Genomic DNA, 18,532 nt, shown 5'->3' on the forward strand with positions numbered 1-18,532 from the left:
AAACGCAGTGCTCAACCCTGGCTGCTCATCGTCATCATTGTTTATTATCATCATCATCATCATCATCATCATCATCATCATCATCATTATTCCAACTAATAAGGGGAGTATCTTTTCCTCTTTTATTCCTCCACCAAGTCTTACACATTTCTTTTTTTACACCTAGTACATTCTGTTGGGATTTTTTTGACCACATCTGTCCCCATTACTAAACTATAAGTTCTTTGAGGGCTGGTACCATGTTTTATCTCTTTAAGACATGGGCAGGTACGGGGGAAGGGGACAGGCAGGTGTGTGAAGGAGGTGTGGGGGGGTGGATTGTTAGTTTAAGAGGGCAGATTAAATCTAGAAAAATAACTGTTTGTTTGTTTGTTTGTTTAGTAAACATCAGTTGGATGTTTTTGTGGTGAAGAGTTAGGACTCTGGGAAAGATCTACAAAAAAGAGGGAGACACAGAGAGCCAAATGACCTCACCTATGAAAATAAGAGCAGTGCCCTGAGAGCTGGGGAAAGATGTGGAGACAGAGGGCAAGGAGGCCCAGCACGATGAGGAGAGACTGAGGCTGGGACTACACATGAGTAGGAAGAGATTCCCAGGGGAATGTAGGGAGAGATTCCCAGGGGTGGGGAATGCTGAAGGATTTTCTTTTTCAAGAAAAGGGATGCCTAATATTAAACTTTTACTTTTCTGTGCTACCTAAAATTATAAAGAGTGATTTCTTCAGAGAAACAAGGCTTCAGATTGTAGGGGTGGAAAAACTGTCCCTCCTTCCCTTCTAGGTTCTTCGGCTGGTCTAGTGATTAAATGAACATAAGACAGATGAACAGGAAGAAAACAAGTTTAATTTTGTACATATGGGAGCCCCATAAAAATATGAGACTCCCAGCAGTCAAGCAACGAGGCTCATATACCATCCTGAGCTAAGGGTAAGGGCTAGGGCTGGAGTTTCAAAGGGAAGGAAGAGGATTCACAGGAAGACGAGAAGAACAGATGTTTGGTAAACAGATGTTTGCCCTGCCACACAGATTAGTCTCTTCTATAAAAAGTCATCTCTGGTAAGAGCTCTCTTCCTGGTACAGGCCCCCTTTCTAAATTCTTTTAGCAGTTCAGGGGGAGGTAAAAAGTTTTTCCTGAATCTGCTGGGACTTGATTGCCTTCAACTAAAAACAATCCACATGCCAATTGGAACATTTTGGGGTGGCCTGTTCTGCTCTCCTTCATGATCGGATTGTAGGCGAAGGAGATTTTTTCCTTTTTCATTTTATAACTCTTTGGAGATTTCCCCCTCCCCTTGTTTTTCCATGAGCATGTATTTCTCTGGTGAAACATTAAAGAATGATTTTGCTGTGCAGAACAATCACCCTACTGCCCTGATCTGCAATTATACTGCATTGAATCAGGGATACTTTGTCAGTGGAGGGAAGGACTAAGTAGAAAAGGGTCACATTCCATGCTGAGGTTGACACAGACTGGAGATGAGGTAAGATGTAGGAAAAAAATGAGCAAAAGACTTCAGCCTAAACCCTTGGGATGTTCAGAGATATGGTGAATGTAAGAATACCTTTTCTTTTCCACCAGACATGTGTGTGTGTGTGTGTGTGTGTGTGTATGAGAGAGAGAGAGAGAGAGAGAGAGAGAGAGAGAGAGAGAGAGAGAGAGACAGAGAGAGACAGAGAGATTGTGTGCATGTATCAGAATAAGAAATGAGAACCCAATTGGCAGGTCTGGAACCCCCAAAGAACAACAGCCTGATCATCTGGGTTTGAATTCCAGTTTAGTCATTCAATATCCACTAAACTGGGATAGGTTACTTCTTTTTGAGCCTCAGTTTCCTCACCTGTAAAATAGGCACAATACTATTAGCTGTCTCAAAACTTGCTTCGACTTTTAAAGGAGTCCATATAAAGTGCTTAGAACAATGTCTAACACTTAAGGAGCACTCACTAAAAATTGGCTAGCTGTATCCTGCATCCTTTCCACCGGTTTTCATTGTATGGATGCATGAACTGTCAACTCTGTCAACTGGTGCTCAGAAAAGTATAGAGATGCTCAACTACCCACAATGGAGAACTCCTGCTCCCCTTCCCTGTCTCTGGACCATTGCTTCTAGAAGTGAGGTCCCTGGACAGTATCATCAGCATCACCTGGGAACTTGTTACCAATGCCCCCATTCTTGGTCCCCACCCCCGCCCTTCTGAATCTCCAGGAGATAATGGTGCATGCTCAAGTTTGGGAATCATTGCTCTATCTCAGTGGTCGGAAAACTCATTAGTCAACAGAGCGGCAAACCACGGCTCAGGAGCCGCATATGGCTCGAGAGCCGCAGTTTGCCGACCACTGCTCTATCTCTTCCAGGGAGAGATGCTAACAGGGGAGCTTCACAGTATCCACTGCAGGGTGGAGGCTCTTTAAGGCCTTCCTTATAAGTGCCATCTCAACTATATGCAAACTAGTAAAGGTGTCCCCAGAAATGGCCTCACCAGCAGTTTCATGTGATAAATGAGCCATCAATCCACTCAGCTTTTTACTTTACTTTGGCTTTTCTTTTCCCACCTGTGGCCAGACCCAGGTATTTATCACTTCTCCCTGGTACAAACTCCCAGTTTTCACTCCATCCTGTCTCCTCACCGTGAGAGGGGTGTCAGCCAGGTCGCTGAAAAAATATCTGCTAAGGATTCCCGACACAAAGAGCTTCCTGGACTCTGGGGAAGGTTCTAGTTTTACCAGCCCTGCCCATCCGGTGTTCCTAGGACTCAGGCATTTTTCGGGGCCCAGAATCTTGGTTTTCACCATGACATTTACAGAGCAGCTAGCCTGCCCTTTGGAAAGCGCCCAGGGCTTGGCGGACAGTGATGGGGTGGCTGGTCTCCAGCAGTTGGCAAACAGCGTGGCACACTAAATGTCACTGCAGGCTTTGTTTGGTTTTAAATTGAAAAATGGCTAGAGTTATGAAAGCTTATAATTCTTGCCTAGAGGAACAAACATCCCACTCTACCCCGGAAATGAGCAGCCTCCCCCTTTCTCAACTCATCCCCCTTCGCCACTCACACACTAACGGGCACCCAACAGCCATGGAGCCCATGACTAAGAGCGTGTTTCCGGAACTTCTCTGGCTGCCGGCAAAGAATGCAGCACCATTACTAATTCAAAGCAGGTCTGACCTATCTACGCACACACCCCTATGCACATTTTCCCAGGATCCTCTACCCTTCCTTTTTCTTCTCTTCTTAAAAGGAACATTCATGCCTTCTTTCTTTCTTTTCTTTCTTTCTTTTTTTTTTTGTATACAAACATCTATCACCTGTAGAATCATAGTCTGAGTCTTACAACCAGAAGGACACTCAAGGGCACAGAGTCTAGACTCTGCTTTCAAAGTGGTAAGTTATTGTTCCCTATTCACATGATGAGGTCCAGAGAGTAAGCAACCTGCCCAAAGTCCTACAGAGAGTAAGTGTAAAGCTCGGACTCCGGGCACCTGCCTCTTTGCCTCTCTTGCCCTGATCACCAGAGAGCAGCTCCCAGAACTTGAGGACAGCTCTTCATTCGCTCGTTCCTTTCCAGCCCAGCCTGGGACCGAATTTGGTGTCAGCAATATAGTTAATCCTAATGTGTCATCATTTTGGTTGTCGTTCAGCCAACTCCCTTCTGCTAGCGCATTTCAGCCCTGGAGTGAGGATGCCCCACGCTCTATGCAAGTGTGAGCATGCGAGCACCTGTGGGGTGATCTGGGAGGACCCAGCCCTCCTTTTCCATTTGCTAGCATTTGGGTCAAAAGTAGGCAGAGTCTTGGATGGTTCATGATCTGAGTCCTATCCAACAGGCTTGACTGCCAAGACCAGGCCCACAATGGCTGACCTCCTGGCACCAAAGAACTTGAATTCTAAAAGTGGCTGAGACTTTGATTGTACCCCATTTGTCCCTACTTAGGCTTTTTGTTTTGTTTTGTTTGTTTTAATCCTGAGAGGAGGAAAAAAACAGGTCAAACAAAAAATCCTCTGGTTAGCATGTAGAAGCAGCGGTGACCCTAATAGGTCTGTCTTCTCCAACCTTTCCAACTCTGGACCTCTCCACCTCAGCTTCCCACTGTTAGACCCGCTTGGTACTAACTAGGGTGCTGTGTGGGCTGGGGTGAAAGGCCTTGAACTGGCCACACAAGCTTTCCTGTGCCCCAGGCGAGAACCTGACCCTTCTGATTCCTGGTTTCCTCTGTGAAACACACTCTTGGGCTCTTTAGAAATTAATTGTCAACAGATGTGAAGAACGCTGTGGTACCCACAAATACAAGCTCCTTTTCTTCATTCCTGGATAACATTAGTGCATTTTTCCCCCAGTCAAAAGCTTTTGCATTATAATGGGGGGAGGCAGGTTCTATAATAATAAGTTTTAAAAGATGAATCTCTAACAGGTGAATTTGGGGCCTCAGAAATAAGCCCAAGAAAGGACTAGGCAATGTCGTCTTAGTAGGCAAGGGGCACTTGATGACAACCCAGGTTTGAGAGGCTCAAGGGGCAAAGAGGTGGAGGACTCAGTAAACAAAGTCACAGGAGAACTAGATGGGATTTTAATAGCTCGCTCTGTCTTTCTTCTTGTGTACAAAGGGCCCTGGTTGTTATGCAGCAATTCTGTGGTTGCGTCTATTGAACTCCTACTGGGTTTTCCCCAAACCATTGCTAATGTTGTTATTTTCCCTTTGTCTTCTTCCCCAAATCCTACCCCACTCCTTTGTCTCCTTTCAATCCTATTCTCCCTCAGTCCTTCCAACCATACCCCACCACCGGGCCTCAGCTGCCCAAGGCTGCCTTGTCTGCAAATGTCATGAGAAAGGGGCTGGGACAGGAACTGAAGAACAATCAAGCTAGCATGAGGCCCCTCCCTACCACCACCACCACCACCACCTGAGAGAGATGGGCAGAGACAGATAAAAGTTAATTTCACATGCTCTTCACCTTCCCTCGAAAGGCATTTCCAGAGAATTTCTCTGCTGACAAAAGAATGAGTCAAGAAGATTCATAACTTTCCTTACAAATCTCCTGAGTTAAGGAGAATATGTCCAGGAAGCCACTTCTCATTTTAACCTAAACCTCAATGGCAGGCAAGTTTTATGGAGAGACCAGGCTATCTTCTAGTCTTCCCCGATGTCCTTCAGCCTCGTGCATGGTTCTCTCTTTAAAATATAGCACCGGGGAAACTCAAGTCCATAAAATGTGGCTTCTGGCTCTTAAAATCGATGCCAGTCCATGTCAGAAGAACTGCCACTGGCATGTGGAGCAGTTTTTAAAATGTGTACTGTGGCTGTGGACCTCTGTGCCAGTCCTTGCCACTCTGTGCCTCTGACATTGAAGTCAATGGCACCAACCAGCCCGTGGTGCAGCTCTAAGACTGGACAGGAGGCATTTGTGTACAGCCCACAGAACAGCAGAACCCTAATGCGCCCTTAGCAAGGATCAATTACAATCTCCTTATTGGGGACCATCTGGCTAGACTGGCCCACCTTTGTGAATGTGCAGGGCATGCCCTACACTAGGAAAATGTCCTTCACTGAGAAAGGTGCTGGACCATGTGTGCAGTCAAGTTCAAGCTTCCCTTCGTGGCCTTTAAGGCTGTCCATCTTGCTTGACTTTTGACACTTCCTGCCTCACACTTTGTGCTCCAACAATACTAAACCACTCATTGGTCCCCACAATGCCTCAGTGCCTTTGTACGGGCTGCCCTGATTGGAATGTCCTGTTTCCCCTTCCATCTATGTATACCTGGGCAACTTCTACCTACCAGCTGTGATTCAGCTCAACTATCACCGCCATTATAAACTTAAATATGGTCAAAATTATGAATGTGGTTGCCTCCAAAACCAAGCAGCCCTAGGGTCAAATCTCTGTTCATTTCCAAGTCACATTACCACCCTAAACCTCAGCTTCCTCATCTATAATTTGGGAGTGATACCACCAAACTTTCAGTTGTCAGAGGAAGATGTAAGGCGCTCAGTAGAGTAGCTGGCACCTAGTGAGCACGCAAATTCAGTAGCCATGCTCATTGTTTCCTGATTTCTCCACTCTGCCTTCCCATCCTAGATTGGGATGGCGCCTTTATCCATTATCCTTTTAATCTACTCTATTGAAGAGTTATTTACACACACTACATGTAAATTTTCAATGCATCGTTTGACAAATGTAGACACCTATACACACCTATGCATAGGGAACACTCTGTTACTCCTAAAGATTTCCTTAGGCCGCTTCCTAGTTAATCCTCTAGCCCCTACCCCTGGGCTCAGGCAACCACTGATCTCTTTCTATTGCAAAGAATTATAATGCCTTTCATAGAGCTTCATCTAAATGGAGTCATACAGTATATACTCCTTTGTGCTTCATTCACTCAACATAATGGGTTGAGATCCTTTGCGTGCCGCAGTATTTGGTTCCTTATTACTAAGCTTCTAACCTTGTATTATAATTTTTATCTGATTCCTCCACTAGACTGTGAGGCTCTCAAAGATTCTATCTTTTTTTTGCCCCCTTTGGTTCCCAAATCAGCACTCAGTAAATGTTAGAGGGAAGAGGGAGGGAGGAAGCGAGGGAGCTGCAAAAAGGATCAGCTAAGCTCTTGGCTGCAACCTAGCATGTAGTTCACCCCTGGAGGCAGTATTCACGTCCCCAGCAAAACCCCATGCGCAAACACTTACAGCAGCCAGTCCACAGCCACCAGCAGGCTGATGTCCTCCGTTGGCAGGCCCACGGCTGTCAGAATGAGGAGCATGGTGACCAGCCCAGCACTGGGGATACTGGCTGCTCCGACACTTGCCAGTGTGGCCGTGAGGCTGTGAGAACAGAAAAGGTCAGGTTACAGGAAGAGAAAGTGGCCTTGGCAAAATCATCTCTGCCAATTTTAAGCTTTCATGTTCCTAGCAATCATAAATTCCCTTTTATTCCCAAGAAATAGAAAAATCTAGAGTTCCAAGACCCAGGAATTTGAGTGTATTTGGATTCTGCTTAACTGCAATGAAAACTTATATATTCATGGATTGGAGCTTTATCCCCATCGTGATATTCCAGTAGCCTAGTTATCACAGGCTAAAATAAAATAAGCGTGGCTCTAAAATCAGGTAATGAAATATTAAAGAAGAAAAACAAGTCACTTTAATGCTCCCACAGGAACACCACTGCATTCTGCTTACGCCTTTATGTCTCTTTGAACACCAGAGACTTCTGGACTACGTGGCAAGAATCTGAGACCATTGCCAATGTTAACATGAGAACTCAGAATAGCAAATATCCAGACCCAGTGGACATCGGGGGAACAAATCAACAGATTCCAAATGACATTAGGCTTCAGATGCCTGGACAGTTCATCATGGACTGGAAAATCCATCATTCAGACAGAGGGTGCCAACAAATGATAATGAAATAACGGAAGGTTTCTTTTTGAGGCATCTCGTCATTTGCTTTCCAAGCAATGCCAAGGGCACACCCAGCACCATTTTGAAGTTATCTCTGGAAGAGGGGTTAATCTAGGGTTCATGCTCCCTGTGGAAACACCAGGGGCCTCTGTGGTCCAGCAAAGGGCAGTGACTTTGTCTCCTCCTTTCTAGGTGCCGTTTACAAAAGCTGTCATTTCTAAATGGAAGGATGCTTCTGAAAAATACAGATTCCAAACTTGCTTTTGTGGGTGCTGGAAAGAAAGGGGTGCTGATTTCTTTGCAGTAATAAAATTCTAGAGTTTCTAGAGGGACTCCACCAGGCTCCTAAACTGGGGTAAGCAAGTCTAGACCATGAGTGCAACCAAGCACAGAATCCTGGGGTCTTCCAGTTGGGAGGGACCTGAATTTATCTAATCTCACTATGAGGAAAGGAAAGACCTGGGACATTTTGTGGTTAGCCTTATCTTCCCATATTGTCCTCCTTCCACACTTAGGCCTGTTACAGTTAAGACACCTTCCCTTGGAGGAATCTACAGGACTCTTCTGTACTCTTCCCTGCCCCACCAATACAGTCTTGGTGTCAGGGTTTAGAGAACTCCATTTTCCCTGGATCCATCTGGGTCACAGGAAGTAGCAATGTGCTATGATCATCATTGAAGGTTCTGGAGTTGAACGACCTGGGTTCAAATCCCAGCTCTGCCACTTATTCACCACATGACTTTAGGCAACTTAAACTCTTTGTGTTTTGATTTCCTTATCTGTGAAAAGGAGATAATAATGGGGTCTCACGCATGGGGTCCTCAGGAGCTAATAAATAAAAAGCACTTAGAAGATACCATTGTAACCCCCAATAAGTGCCCAATATTATTCTTACTGAAAAATCGGCACAGGGTGAGGCTGCTTTGCAATGAAAACTTCCCTTAAACCCCAAGAGCTGGAAGGTGGGAATTCTCAGCCACTTCCCTGACATGGATAAAGCACCAGGGAAGGGGAACTTCCCAAGTTCCAATGACCTTGGCCTCAGCCGTTTACAACCCCAGCTGCTTCTGTTATGAGTCACTCTTACACATGCCTTTGCACTATGGCCACATTGTCTGGTTACCGCTTGGTTGTGTGTGACAAATTCTACAAAGAGAATGCTTCCTGGCAGCTGGTCCCCCTCAGTTCCTCCACCCCAATCATGTCCTTATGGGCTGAGTGTCCATGCAATTCTAAGTCCTGCAGAAGCTCCCTGAGCAGTGATCTCCCCTCCATTCCTCCGTCCCTTTTCCTGTCCTTCCCCTCCCTGGCTCACGTCTCTAGGGCTGGTTCTTGGATGCTGTGCAAGGCACTGCACACACATTAGCAGAACCTCAAGATAGCTCTGCAAGGCTCATATGGTAGTACTTGCTTTCCATGAGGAAATCATGGGTCGATGGGTGGAGAAACGTAGGGTCCCACAGCTCAAACATGGTCTGTTGGGATTTGAACACTTGCCTGCCTGATTCCAATGCCATGCTGTTCCTGCTGTCCCTTGATTCCTCCCCACATTAAAACTCTGAATTAATGAATCCCAACCACTTGGTCACTGGTCCATTCTCCCATCTCTATGTTCTCATTTAATGGTGTGAACTTGATGGGCAGTGTGGTTGTCTTCAAGGCCAAGAACTCAGGGACCAGAAATCATCTTTGCTTGGCTCCAAAAGAGGGGGCTTCACTAAGGCACCCTTTTCATCTTTGAGTTTTAAAGCAAGGGAGGCTGGCAGTCTCACATGCAGTTAGGACATGATTTCAAAGGCCTGATACTCTGACCTGAAGCATGTCTTCCCTCACTATGTCGCTGTCATATTTTTCTTTCATGTTCTGGGAGTATTATATTTCATGCAGTATCAATAACAGTAATAATTCCGGTAGCTAGCATTTATTGACAGGTGACTATGTACAAGGCACAATGCTCTCAACCTCCCTAGACTGTGTGATGATTGTTCCCATTATACAGATGAGGAAACTGAGGCTCTTCTATAGTGCTGCTATGAACTGAGTTATATCTCCCCAAAATTCATTTGTTGAAGCCCCACTCTCCAATGTGATGGGCTTTGGGGAGGTAATTAGGTCATGAGGGTGGAGCCCTCATGATGAAATTAGTGCCCTTATAAGAGGAAACTTAAGAGGTCAGCTATTTCTGTCCACACATGAAGGACAGACCATGTGAGCAAAAACGGTGAGAGGAAGGTCATATGCAAGCCAGGAAGAGGGCATTCATCAGGAGCTGAATTTGCCAGCAACTTGATCTTGAACTTCCAGACCCAAGAACTATGAGAAATAAATTCTATTGTTTAGCCGTCTAGTCTGTGGTATTTTATTATAGCCGCCTGAGCTGACAGGGTGGTTGTGAGAATTGGATAAATTAATATAGGCAAGTAGGTGTGATCTTTAAGTTTATGGAGAAGCCATGTGTTTTTAATGATCTCTTGGAAAAGTATTCCTTCTAAATTTTTTAAATGATACATATGGTAAAAATAGCTTTATTAAAAACAAAACTACTTGCTATTTATTTGCAATTAAATGTTTTATGTTGACTGAGGAATCTCTTCCTTGCAGTATTTCATCATTTCATCCATCACCACCTGGAATGCTGAAGGGAGCATGTTTTAATGAAAGACAAACTGGATCCAGAATCAGATAGCGTTGGCCCCAGACTCAGCCCTGCTAGCTCATTACTAATGACGTAGCCTTGGACAAACGTCCAAGCCCCTCAAAGCCTGCACTTCCTCATCTATTAAACGAGCATAGGGAATAACTGCCTTGCGACATCACAGGGTTGTTAAGATTCAAATAATATCAAGTTTCCAAAGCAATCTCAGATGCCCAACACAAGCAGAAGGCATTGGTATGAGCCTGCTTCTCCCCTGCCACAATCTTTTCCCTCTGAGACGGCCAGTCATTCCTCTCCTCTGTTATTTCCTTCATCATTCTCCTGCCAGGAGAAATGAAATGCAAGTGGCCCCTGTCAAAGAGAGTTCGTGTGGAAGGGGACAAGGTAAGAAGGTTGTTTCAGGGCTTCGCCCCACCCACCTCACTCACCTCACGGTCACAATCTGGCCTCCGTCCAGGACAATACCATTCATCTGGGCAATAAAGATGGCAGCCACGGCTTCGTACAGGGCTGTACCGTCCATGTTAATGGTTGCTCCGACCGGGAGGACGAATCTGGTCACACGCTTATCAATCCCCAGGTTGTCTTCCAGGCAACGGAAGGTGACAGGCAAAGTTCCAGCACTGAGGGACAGAGAGAGAGAGAAGGAGAGGGAAAAGGAGGGAGGGGGAAGAGTTAGGTCCACTGTAGAGAAGCAGAACAAAGAAACTTGAATGCCACCACCACGTCTTTGTTCTTCTGTTTCAGTTGAGCAACGTGACATGCAAAAATGCAGAGTCTGGAGCCAAACTGAAAACGAGTAATTTGGAGGCTCAAATTCACTCTTATTAACATGCTAATAGGCAGCAAAATATTTTCGTTGGTTCAGGTTTTTTGAGATCTACTCAGAGCTGCAAGTTCTCTTTTCCCTTTGGTCACTATTTCCATCTTGGATTAATATTGAAGCCCACATTAATTGGAATGGAAGGGGGAAAAAAGGTCAGAGAAGAATCAGCTGTCAACTGTGAAATGGAATGAGGAATTATTGAATGACCCATAATTTCATGTTAGAGGCACTGATTCCAAGAAGATGACTATGTGGGTTGCGTCCAGCCCCTGGGAACTGCCCTGAGCTGTGCCTGCTAATTTTGCAAAGACAAACACATTCAGCACCATTCAGCCTGAACCCAAGCTCCTAACAACTCACGGGGGACCCTCACAGGCATTCCAACTCCCTGATAAATGGCCAACTCTACAGTCTCTCCAAAGACATAGGGCAGAAAAGCATGTACTTTGTAGCTCATCAAAGACCCAATATGGAGTGACTTCACTCCCACTCCTCCCAGGCGTCATGGGGATTCATGACCACATGACCCAGCTCTCAGGTCAGAATGCCTGACAAGGTCATGCGTCTTCTAAAACAAGAGACCTGTAGGATAAGGTTTACGGAAGGCCAGGATATTATTACCATGTTAGTAGAGGTGCCTGGGAGGGTAGGAGGACATGAAAAGCAATGCAGAATACTCATAGTGCCACTGGAGTGCTTTGCGGTCTATTCTATCATGTGTGGTTTTTTTAAAATATGTTTTTATTGATTTCAGAGAGGAAGGAAGAGGGATAGAGAGATAGGAACATCAATGATGAGAGAGGATCACTGATTGGCTGCCTCCTGCATGCCCCACACCCCCGGACGTGTGCCCTGACAGGGAATTGAACCGTGACCTTATGGTTCATAGGTTGATGCTCAGCCACTGAGCCATGTTGGCAGAGCCTATTCTCTTGTTTTTTTTGGTGTGTTTTTTCTCTCCTGCATTTATATCCTTAGTCATAGTTCCTCCTTTTACTATTTAGAATTAGGGCTCCAGCCAAGCTGCACTGTCGCCTGCTGAGATCTCAGTTTCTCAGAGTGGGAGAGGACCATCACCTTCAGAGAACCTACCTGAAATGCAGGTTCCAGGGCCCGCTCCGAACCAAGGAAGTGGAAGCTGTAAAACTCAGGTCACCTAAACCTGCATCTTATCAAACCACTGACCCACAAGCTACCAATACCAACCTAGAGAAGCCAGAGTCATCTGACTGGAACGTTCTTTGTGAGTTCAGGTTAGGGGTCTGTCTCGGGCCCCCTCCTTGGGCTTAGGTAGGGAGAAGAAATAAACCCAGGGAGAGAAGTTGGAGTCTGGCTTCATTCGCAGGTGGATATGCCATGGTACCTGGCTGGCTGTCCCCACTGCTTTCATGAGAAGTTAGCGTCCCTTTCTCACCTGCACCTTCCCCCTCCACCCTTTCTGGGACCCCTTCGAAAGGTTGCCAGGACACCACGACTGGCCCAAAATGGCTGCCCAACCAACCATGGCTGGCGGCCAGGATTATCAATGGTGTGACTCTAAGGACACTTTTGGGAGGACTGGAATACGTTAATTTGTATTATTTCATCCATGTCCCCAAAATGTCATCCAAGGGGTCCTTAGATAATTAAACAGATTAAGGAAAATACTGATAAAGCATGAAGACATTCTCCCTTTCTATACGGGACAGGCTGTGTGCCTTCACAATCCGTATATACCCAACCAAGTCAAACTGATTCCTGAGCATTTTAACTCTTTCCTGTCCTTCCACATCCATTGTTTTTTGGGCTCCTGCCTCAATGGCTGATGACAGTCTTCAAATGTTGCCAATAATAACTATCAGATACTTGAGAGTTTTTTCCCCCCAGGTTAGTTTTAACAGCGTGCACTGGAGTTGGAGGGAGGCAGAGAGGTGTGTCCCAGGCCATTCCCCCTCCGTCCGCCTCCCTGACACTGGCCTCTGTGCCCATTGAGAAAAGCAGGTCAGCCCCTTGCACATCCCCATTCAGTCCAAGGTCCCAGGGGCGGAAGGATATGTAGCTGGCTGTCCTGCGGCTCTGTATTTTCCCCTCTGGCCATGATGGCAAAGAGACTTCTTGGTAGGGTGACTCCTGTCACATTGGCTTAAAAAGTTTTTTTCTTAAAAAAAAAAAAAATTCCACATCCACATTTTAACTGAAGATTAAAACCACACTGGTTTCTTTTTCTGTTTTCAAATGAAATACAGGGTAAGGAGGAGAAAAGGGTCTCACATTTGGTGTGGCTTTGGTCAAATAACCCTAGCATTTGTCTGATTTAAAGACAAACACGCCTTTAAGATTTAGCTTGTCTTGTAAAGGTACTGGGTTACATGTCTAGTTATTCAAAGAAAGGGTAATAGTAATATTTTTGAAACACTCTCACGATCAAAACCATAAATGTATTGGAACAAAATATAAAGTAATGTTTTATAATCTTTTGTGGAGATGTTCCTAAGCAAAACTGAAATTCTAAATACTAAAGCAAAATACTGACCGCTCCAACGACACACAAATTAAAAACTTCTATTGGCAGAAAGTATTGTAAAATTTCAAGATAAATGCAAAGTAGAGGGAGACCTTATTTGTCACATTTGACACGGGTTAATATTCTGACACATGGAGAGAGTTGAAAACCAATCAGAAAAGGATGAATACCCCAACAGGAAATTAAGGTCACAAACAATTCACAGAGTGGGGGAGCGGAGGGCGGGATGGTCAATAAGAACACAAAAAGATGCTTCCTCTCACTCGTAATCAAAGAAATGCAAGTCCAATGAGATCACTTTTCACAATAAGACTGGAAAGTATTGAGGTAACTGATACCCGCTGGTGCGGGTGAGTAGGCGGTGAAAGGCATCCTCTCACACCCATGTAGTGGGACTTCAACTAACATACTTTCCTGACTAGCAATCTGGCGATAGGTTTTAAGCCACCAACGTGCTGACCATAGCACTCAGAAATCCCACTTCTAGAAATTTATCCTGAGAGGGTCATCCGACAGCCTCGCGGAGATGTAGTTACAAGGATGCTTGTCACCGTCCAGTTTAATAGACACGCCTTCAATGTACATCAAGGGGTGTGATGGGGGCGGTAGTGTGGTACATACAGAGTACTGTTATGTAGTTTTTTACATAGTGGAGAGATCTATATTATAGGATAGGTATAATTTTTATGATGTGTTGACCAGTGAAAAACAGCAGTCTACATATCTATGTATAGTAAGGACTGGAAAGCTATGTAACTGTAAAGATTAACTAAAAGGTTACCTACCACCAATGATCCCTGGGTGGTGGGATCACTGGTGATTGTTAGATAGGAGCAGAGCAAGGACGATGCTCCAGGGACAGAAACTCACCAGGGCAGAAAGCCCCGGATGCCTACCAAGGGGCAAAACTGGGAAAACAAGAACCTCGCCTCCAGAGTAACCTATGCTCCCTGAGCATATCACTGGTCAGGCGGTTTAGACCCCTTGACCTTTTCCTCCCTAAAGATAACATCTAGGCCTCAGTTGTATTTCAGCTCCAGGCCCAGAAAAGTAGCAAAACTAGACAGGTGACACTGTGGCTGCCTCAGGACCAGCTGCATTGACTTATGATCCCCTGCCCTGACACTGACCAACCAGTGGAGACCTGGACCCTGAAAGACCACACCTGGAAAGCTGATGAACCTTCTATTGACACACTCCCCTGAGCCCTCCCCTAAGATTCCCACCTGCAAGAAAGAGATAAATATACCCCTGATGCACTGACGATGCAGGACCCAGTTTGCACTCTCCCTCCAAGGCGCATGCCCATGCCATTCCCTCTTCCCTTCTCCTTCCCCCACAGGCATGTATCCCCTAACCTCCATGGGACCCCATAAGACTTGCAACCAGGGGAGCATTGGGCAGCGACAGCTTGTCCTGGGTTAACCCCTTGAGCCTGTCTCCAAGGCCCCCTTTTCTCTGACTTCTCAGTGAGCTAAAGCAGTCCAGCCCAGGCTCTGCTGTTACTTCTTCGGTGCCCTTCCTTGTTTCACTGTCCCAAGTATATTTTTGCTGCGGTCATGACCCCAATGCCCTTTGGCTCAGTGCTGTGTAGCCCTTCCCTTTGGACAGCCTCATTCCTCTATCCCCTTTTCCTTAAATAAATTTAATTTTTCTTTATTCACCGTCTGAGATGGCTATTTAGACTGCCTGCGCACTACCAGTTTAACCTTTCAGTGATATTCATTGTCTTCTTCAAAAATTTATTCACTGTCTGAACTTTTCACAAGGAGCACATACCGTGCTCATAACCAGAAAGCAAACATAAAACTCAACATAATTGTTTTTACGTTTGGAGGAGGAAAAAAAAGATTTACTTTTTCTCCAAAGAGAGAGGATCTTTATGGATAGAGATACATAGCCATAGGGAATGTATAGGTCCCCAAAAAGAAAAAGAAAATTTTGAAGTGTTTCCTTTCACCTTAGAAAATGATGCAGAATCTAGAGCCCAGGATTTAGATTTCAGATTTTCCTGAAACTCCACATTCTACTAGTCCTGAATCCTCATTGATTTGCAACATGGAAATATACTTTGGCTTCCCAAACAGTCACCACCATGTGCCTGTTAGGTCACTTAAGGAAAACCTGGCTGCCTGCTCAGTCGCCCTGTGTCACGGAGCGGCCACCTCACTGGCAGCGCGGGGTCACGGGCTCTGCCACAAGGGCCTGCCGACGTGGCTGCAGAGATAATGCTGAGCCTCCCTGCCACCTGCTTCATGACCTCAGTCTTAGCTTGTGACCCAAGGAAATACAAACCACGACTGCAGACCGGAAGAATAAATTACCAGGCATGTCTTATGTATCTGTGCTTGTTTGTTTTGGTTAAATTCAGTCCAAGATGATATAAAAAAATGGTTTTCTCTGAGTATCTCTGGGTCCTCATTGGCTTCTGAGGTGGCTGAACTAGTTAGTAAAGGAGAATGTCGAGTCAATGTCAAGCCTGATTTTCTCAACATCAATGCAGCAGAAAGGTCAAAGACTGGACTGATTTCTGGTTTGTTTGAAAACTCTCACCCAGCATACCATTTATCCTCTAAAAGCTCATTCTCCCATTTTTGAAAAAATTACTCCAATAGACTGTATTTTGTGATAGCATTTTTTTCAAATCACAGGTGGCAGAATTTCTTAAATAGAACAATACCCTGTTATACCCTTTTGAAGAACATTTAAAATAACTAAATGCTACATGTGGCAAGTTAGGCATTATAGATTAACTAGAGGCCCGATGCACGAATTTGTGCATGGGTGGGGTCCCTCAGCCTGGCCAGCGATTGGGGCCGATGGGGGCTGGCCAGCGGAGGGGGGCGGGGCGGGAGGGACCATGGGAGGTTGGCTGTGGGAGCACACTGACCACCAGGGGGCAGCTCCTGCATTGGGAATCTGCCCCCTGGTGGTCAGTGCATCATCATAGTGACCGGTCAACTGGTTGTAATGGTCACTTAGGCTTTTATACATATAGAAAGCATGCATTCATCTGGTAAATTTCATGTGAAGTCATGTTTCCAACACAGTTTGCCTAGCAGCAAAAATGTTGATAAGAAAGCTCAGAAGTTCCTAGTAGGAGTCCAGAATACAAAGTGTTCACCTTTTTCAAAAAATATCTTACTAAGATGTGAAAAGTGTTCTCACTGAACTTTGTGTTGGGAAGGATTTTGAAAACGAGGAAGTGGCAAAGAGGGTAAAACAGTGAGCAGAGAGAAAGAAAGGTGATTTCTGGGTTCTCTACCTGGAAGCGGTGCCCAGGGCAGTGATCCAAGCTTGGAAAATGCCAGCAAAAAAGGTGAAAGGGTTTTTCCTGGTCACTAGAAAGTAAATCAAGGGGAGAAAGATGCCCCCATGGATGATAAGGCCCACAATCACCGTGACCATGTACATCCCCAGTTGCCGAGCAACCACTTCTAAGTCCTTGATGGCAATGATCTTCCCACAGATTAAGCAGGCAATACCCAGCGGGGAGTACCTGAAACACAGAAAAGGAAAAGAAAACACTGATGAAATCATTATGGGATTCAGAACTTACATCTGGGCCTTCCTATGTTGCTGCAGCCTGATGTAAACTTTGCATTTGGTCAGAGTTTTGCTGAAAAGGCATGAGACTCAGTAGATGCCACATGTTGCTTCAGACTAACTGCATCATCTGAAATCTGGCCCATTTGGTGGCTCCTGCTGATAAAAAATCCAAAAGCAAGCATTGTTGCTCAGGCAATTTTTTAGGAATAGCGGAGACAAGCTTTACCATCTCTTCGGGAAGCACCAATCTCAACATTGAGAGACCACAGGTTACATCTTTGTGAGTCTTGTTTGACTTGTCTTTCCACAGCTCCTGCCTTGAAACTTGGGAACAAATTTTGAGTTTCTCAGAAAGCTCATTAGAGTTTTGACAAATTATGAACTGGTGTTTGTAAATTTGCTTTGTTTTCACCTTGGAAGATAGGAAATCTATTTAAGAGGGAGAAAGAGAGAGGGGGGAACACAGAACAAGAAAATCATCTGAGTCAAACGGTACCTTGAGAGAAATGTGGTTTATCACTTCTAAGTCTGAAAGTATTCCTTTCCATACTGACTCTAGCAATAACACTGGCTCTCTAACAGAGCCCTCCACACACATCACCTCATTTAATTCTTACCATAATCCTAAAATATAGGTATCGTTATCTCTATTTGGCAAATGAGGAAATTGAGGTTGGACAAAGTTAGATAACCAGCCCAAGACCATGAAAGTAGAAAGAGAACAATCTCAGATCTGTAAACCTGCATGACTAGGGTTTTTCCCCCCTTACCAAGCCAAACCACTTCCCTTTAATGAGCAACCGTAGCTCTTTGTAGATAAGCAGACGATTCACTCTGTACCGATGTATCCTATATAAGCTCATTTTAACATCTTCATTATTATTATTTTACAGAGCACTTGGGAGCAATGTATTGCTGTCCTCACTCTTCAGTAAGCTAATCATGTTCTCTCTCATTTCAAGGGTATTTGTCACATGTTTGGCGACATCCCTTTTTTCTTGCCCAATTTGGGGCTGTTGGAGCTTGAACTTGCTCAGGCTGCAACACTGTCTGACTGAAATGAAAATGTTTGTGGGAACGATGCGATCTTATTAAGAATTATGAGTCTCTGAGGAAAATGAAATCCTGGGATGGGGCTCCCAACTGGAGTAAGGGAGCCAAAAAAGGGAGAGAGCACCTATGACAGATTCGGGAGGTTGGTGTTTTTTTGTTTTGTTTTTGTTTGTTTGTTTGTTTGTTTGTTTTTGTAACTGTGCCTGGAGCAAGCCCTTCCCAGGCTACAGGGAAGCTGTGCGGAGTAGAAGAGAGTCATATACACAATTACATAAAACATGGAGCTCATCCAGCCACTTACCAGCTGCATGACCTTGCTTAGTGACTCGTTCCCATTTTACAGATGTGCCAGTCGAGGCTTAGAGAGACCCCTCCAACCTCCAGGGGTTGCTGGGAGGATTACATTGTGAACCCGCACATGTAGGCACTGTCAACCATCTTCCCCCCATCCCTGCCAGCACCATTACTTCTCTGACGCCTGACACAGGAATCCTTATATGTTCTGTTTCCCTAGATACACCTGTGTCCTCTCCTCACCCATGCTTACTGAG

The 18,532-nt window shown here is 45.2% G+C and overlaps 1 protein-coding gene across 1 annotated transcript in view; it reads right to left on the reverse strand.

Annotated features, from left to right (window-relative positions):
* Positions 1-18,532, reverse strand: part of SLC1A2 (solute carrier family 1 member 2) — a gene marked incomplete at its 5' end in the record, with an annotated part of 45,785 nt that overhangs the window by 8,214 nt on the left and 19,039 nt on the right. Inside the window, 3 exons of the mRNA XM_079786985.1 lie at positions 6,681-6,815; positions 10,479-10,673; positions 16,645-16,878. Of these exons, the coding sequence (XP_079643111.1) occupies positions 6,681-6,815; positions 10,479-10,673; positions 16,645-16,878 (564 nt within the window). The remainder of the gene's footprint in view (positions 1-6,680; positions 6,816-10,478; positions 10,674-16,644; positions 16,879-18,532) is intronic.

Source organism: Cnephaeus nilssonii (assembly GCF_951640355.1).
Source record: "Cnephaeus nilssonii genome assembly, chromosome: 13".
In the NCBI taxonomy this organism is placed as follows: Eukaryota; Metazoa; Chordata; class Mammalia; order Chiroptera; family Vespertilionidae; genus Cnephaeus; species Cnephaeus nilssonii.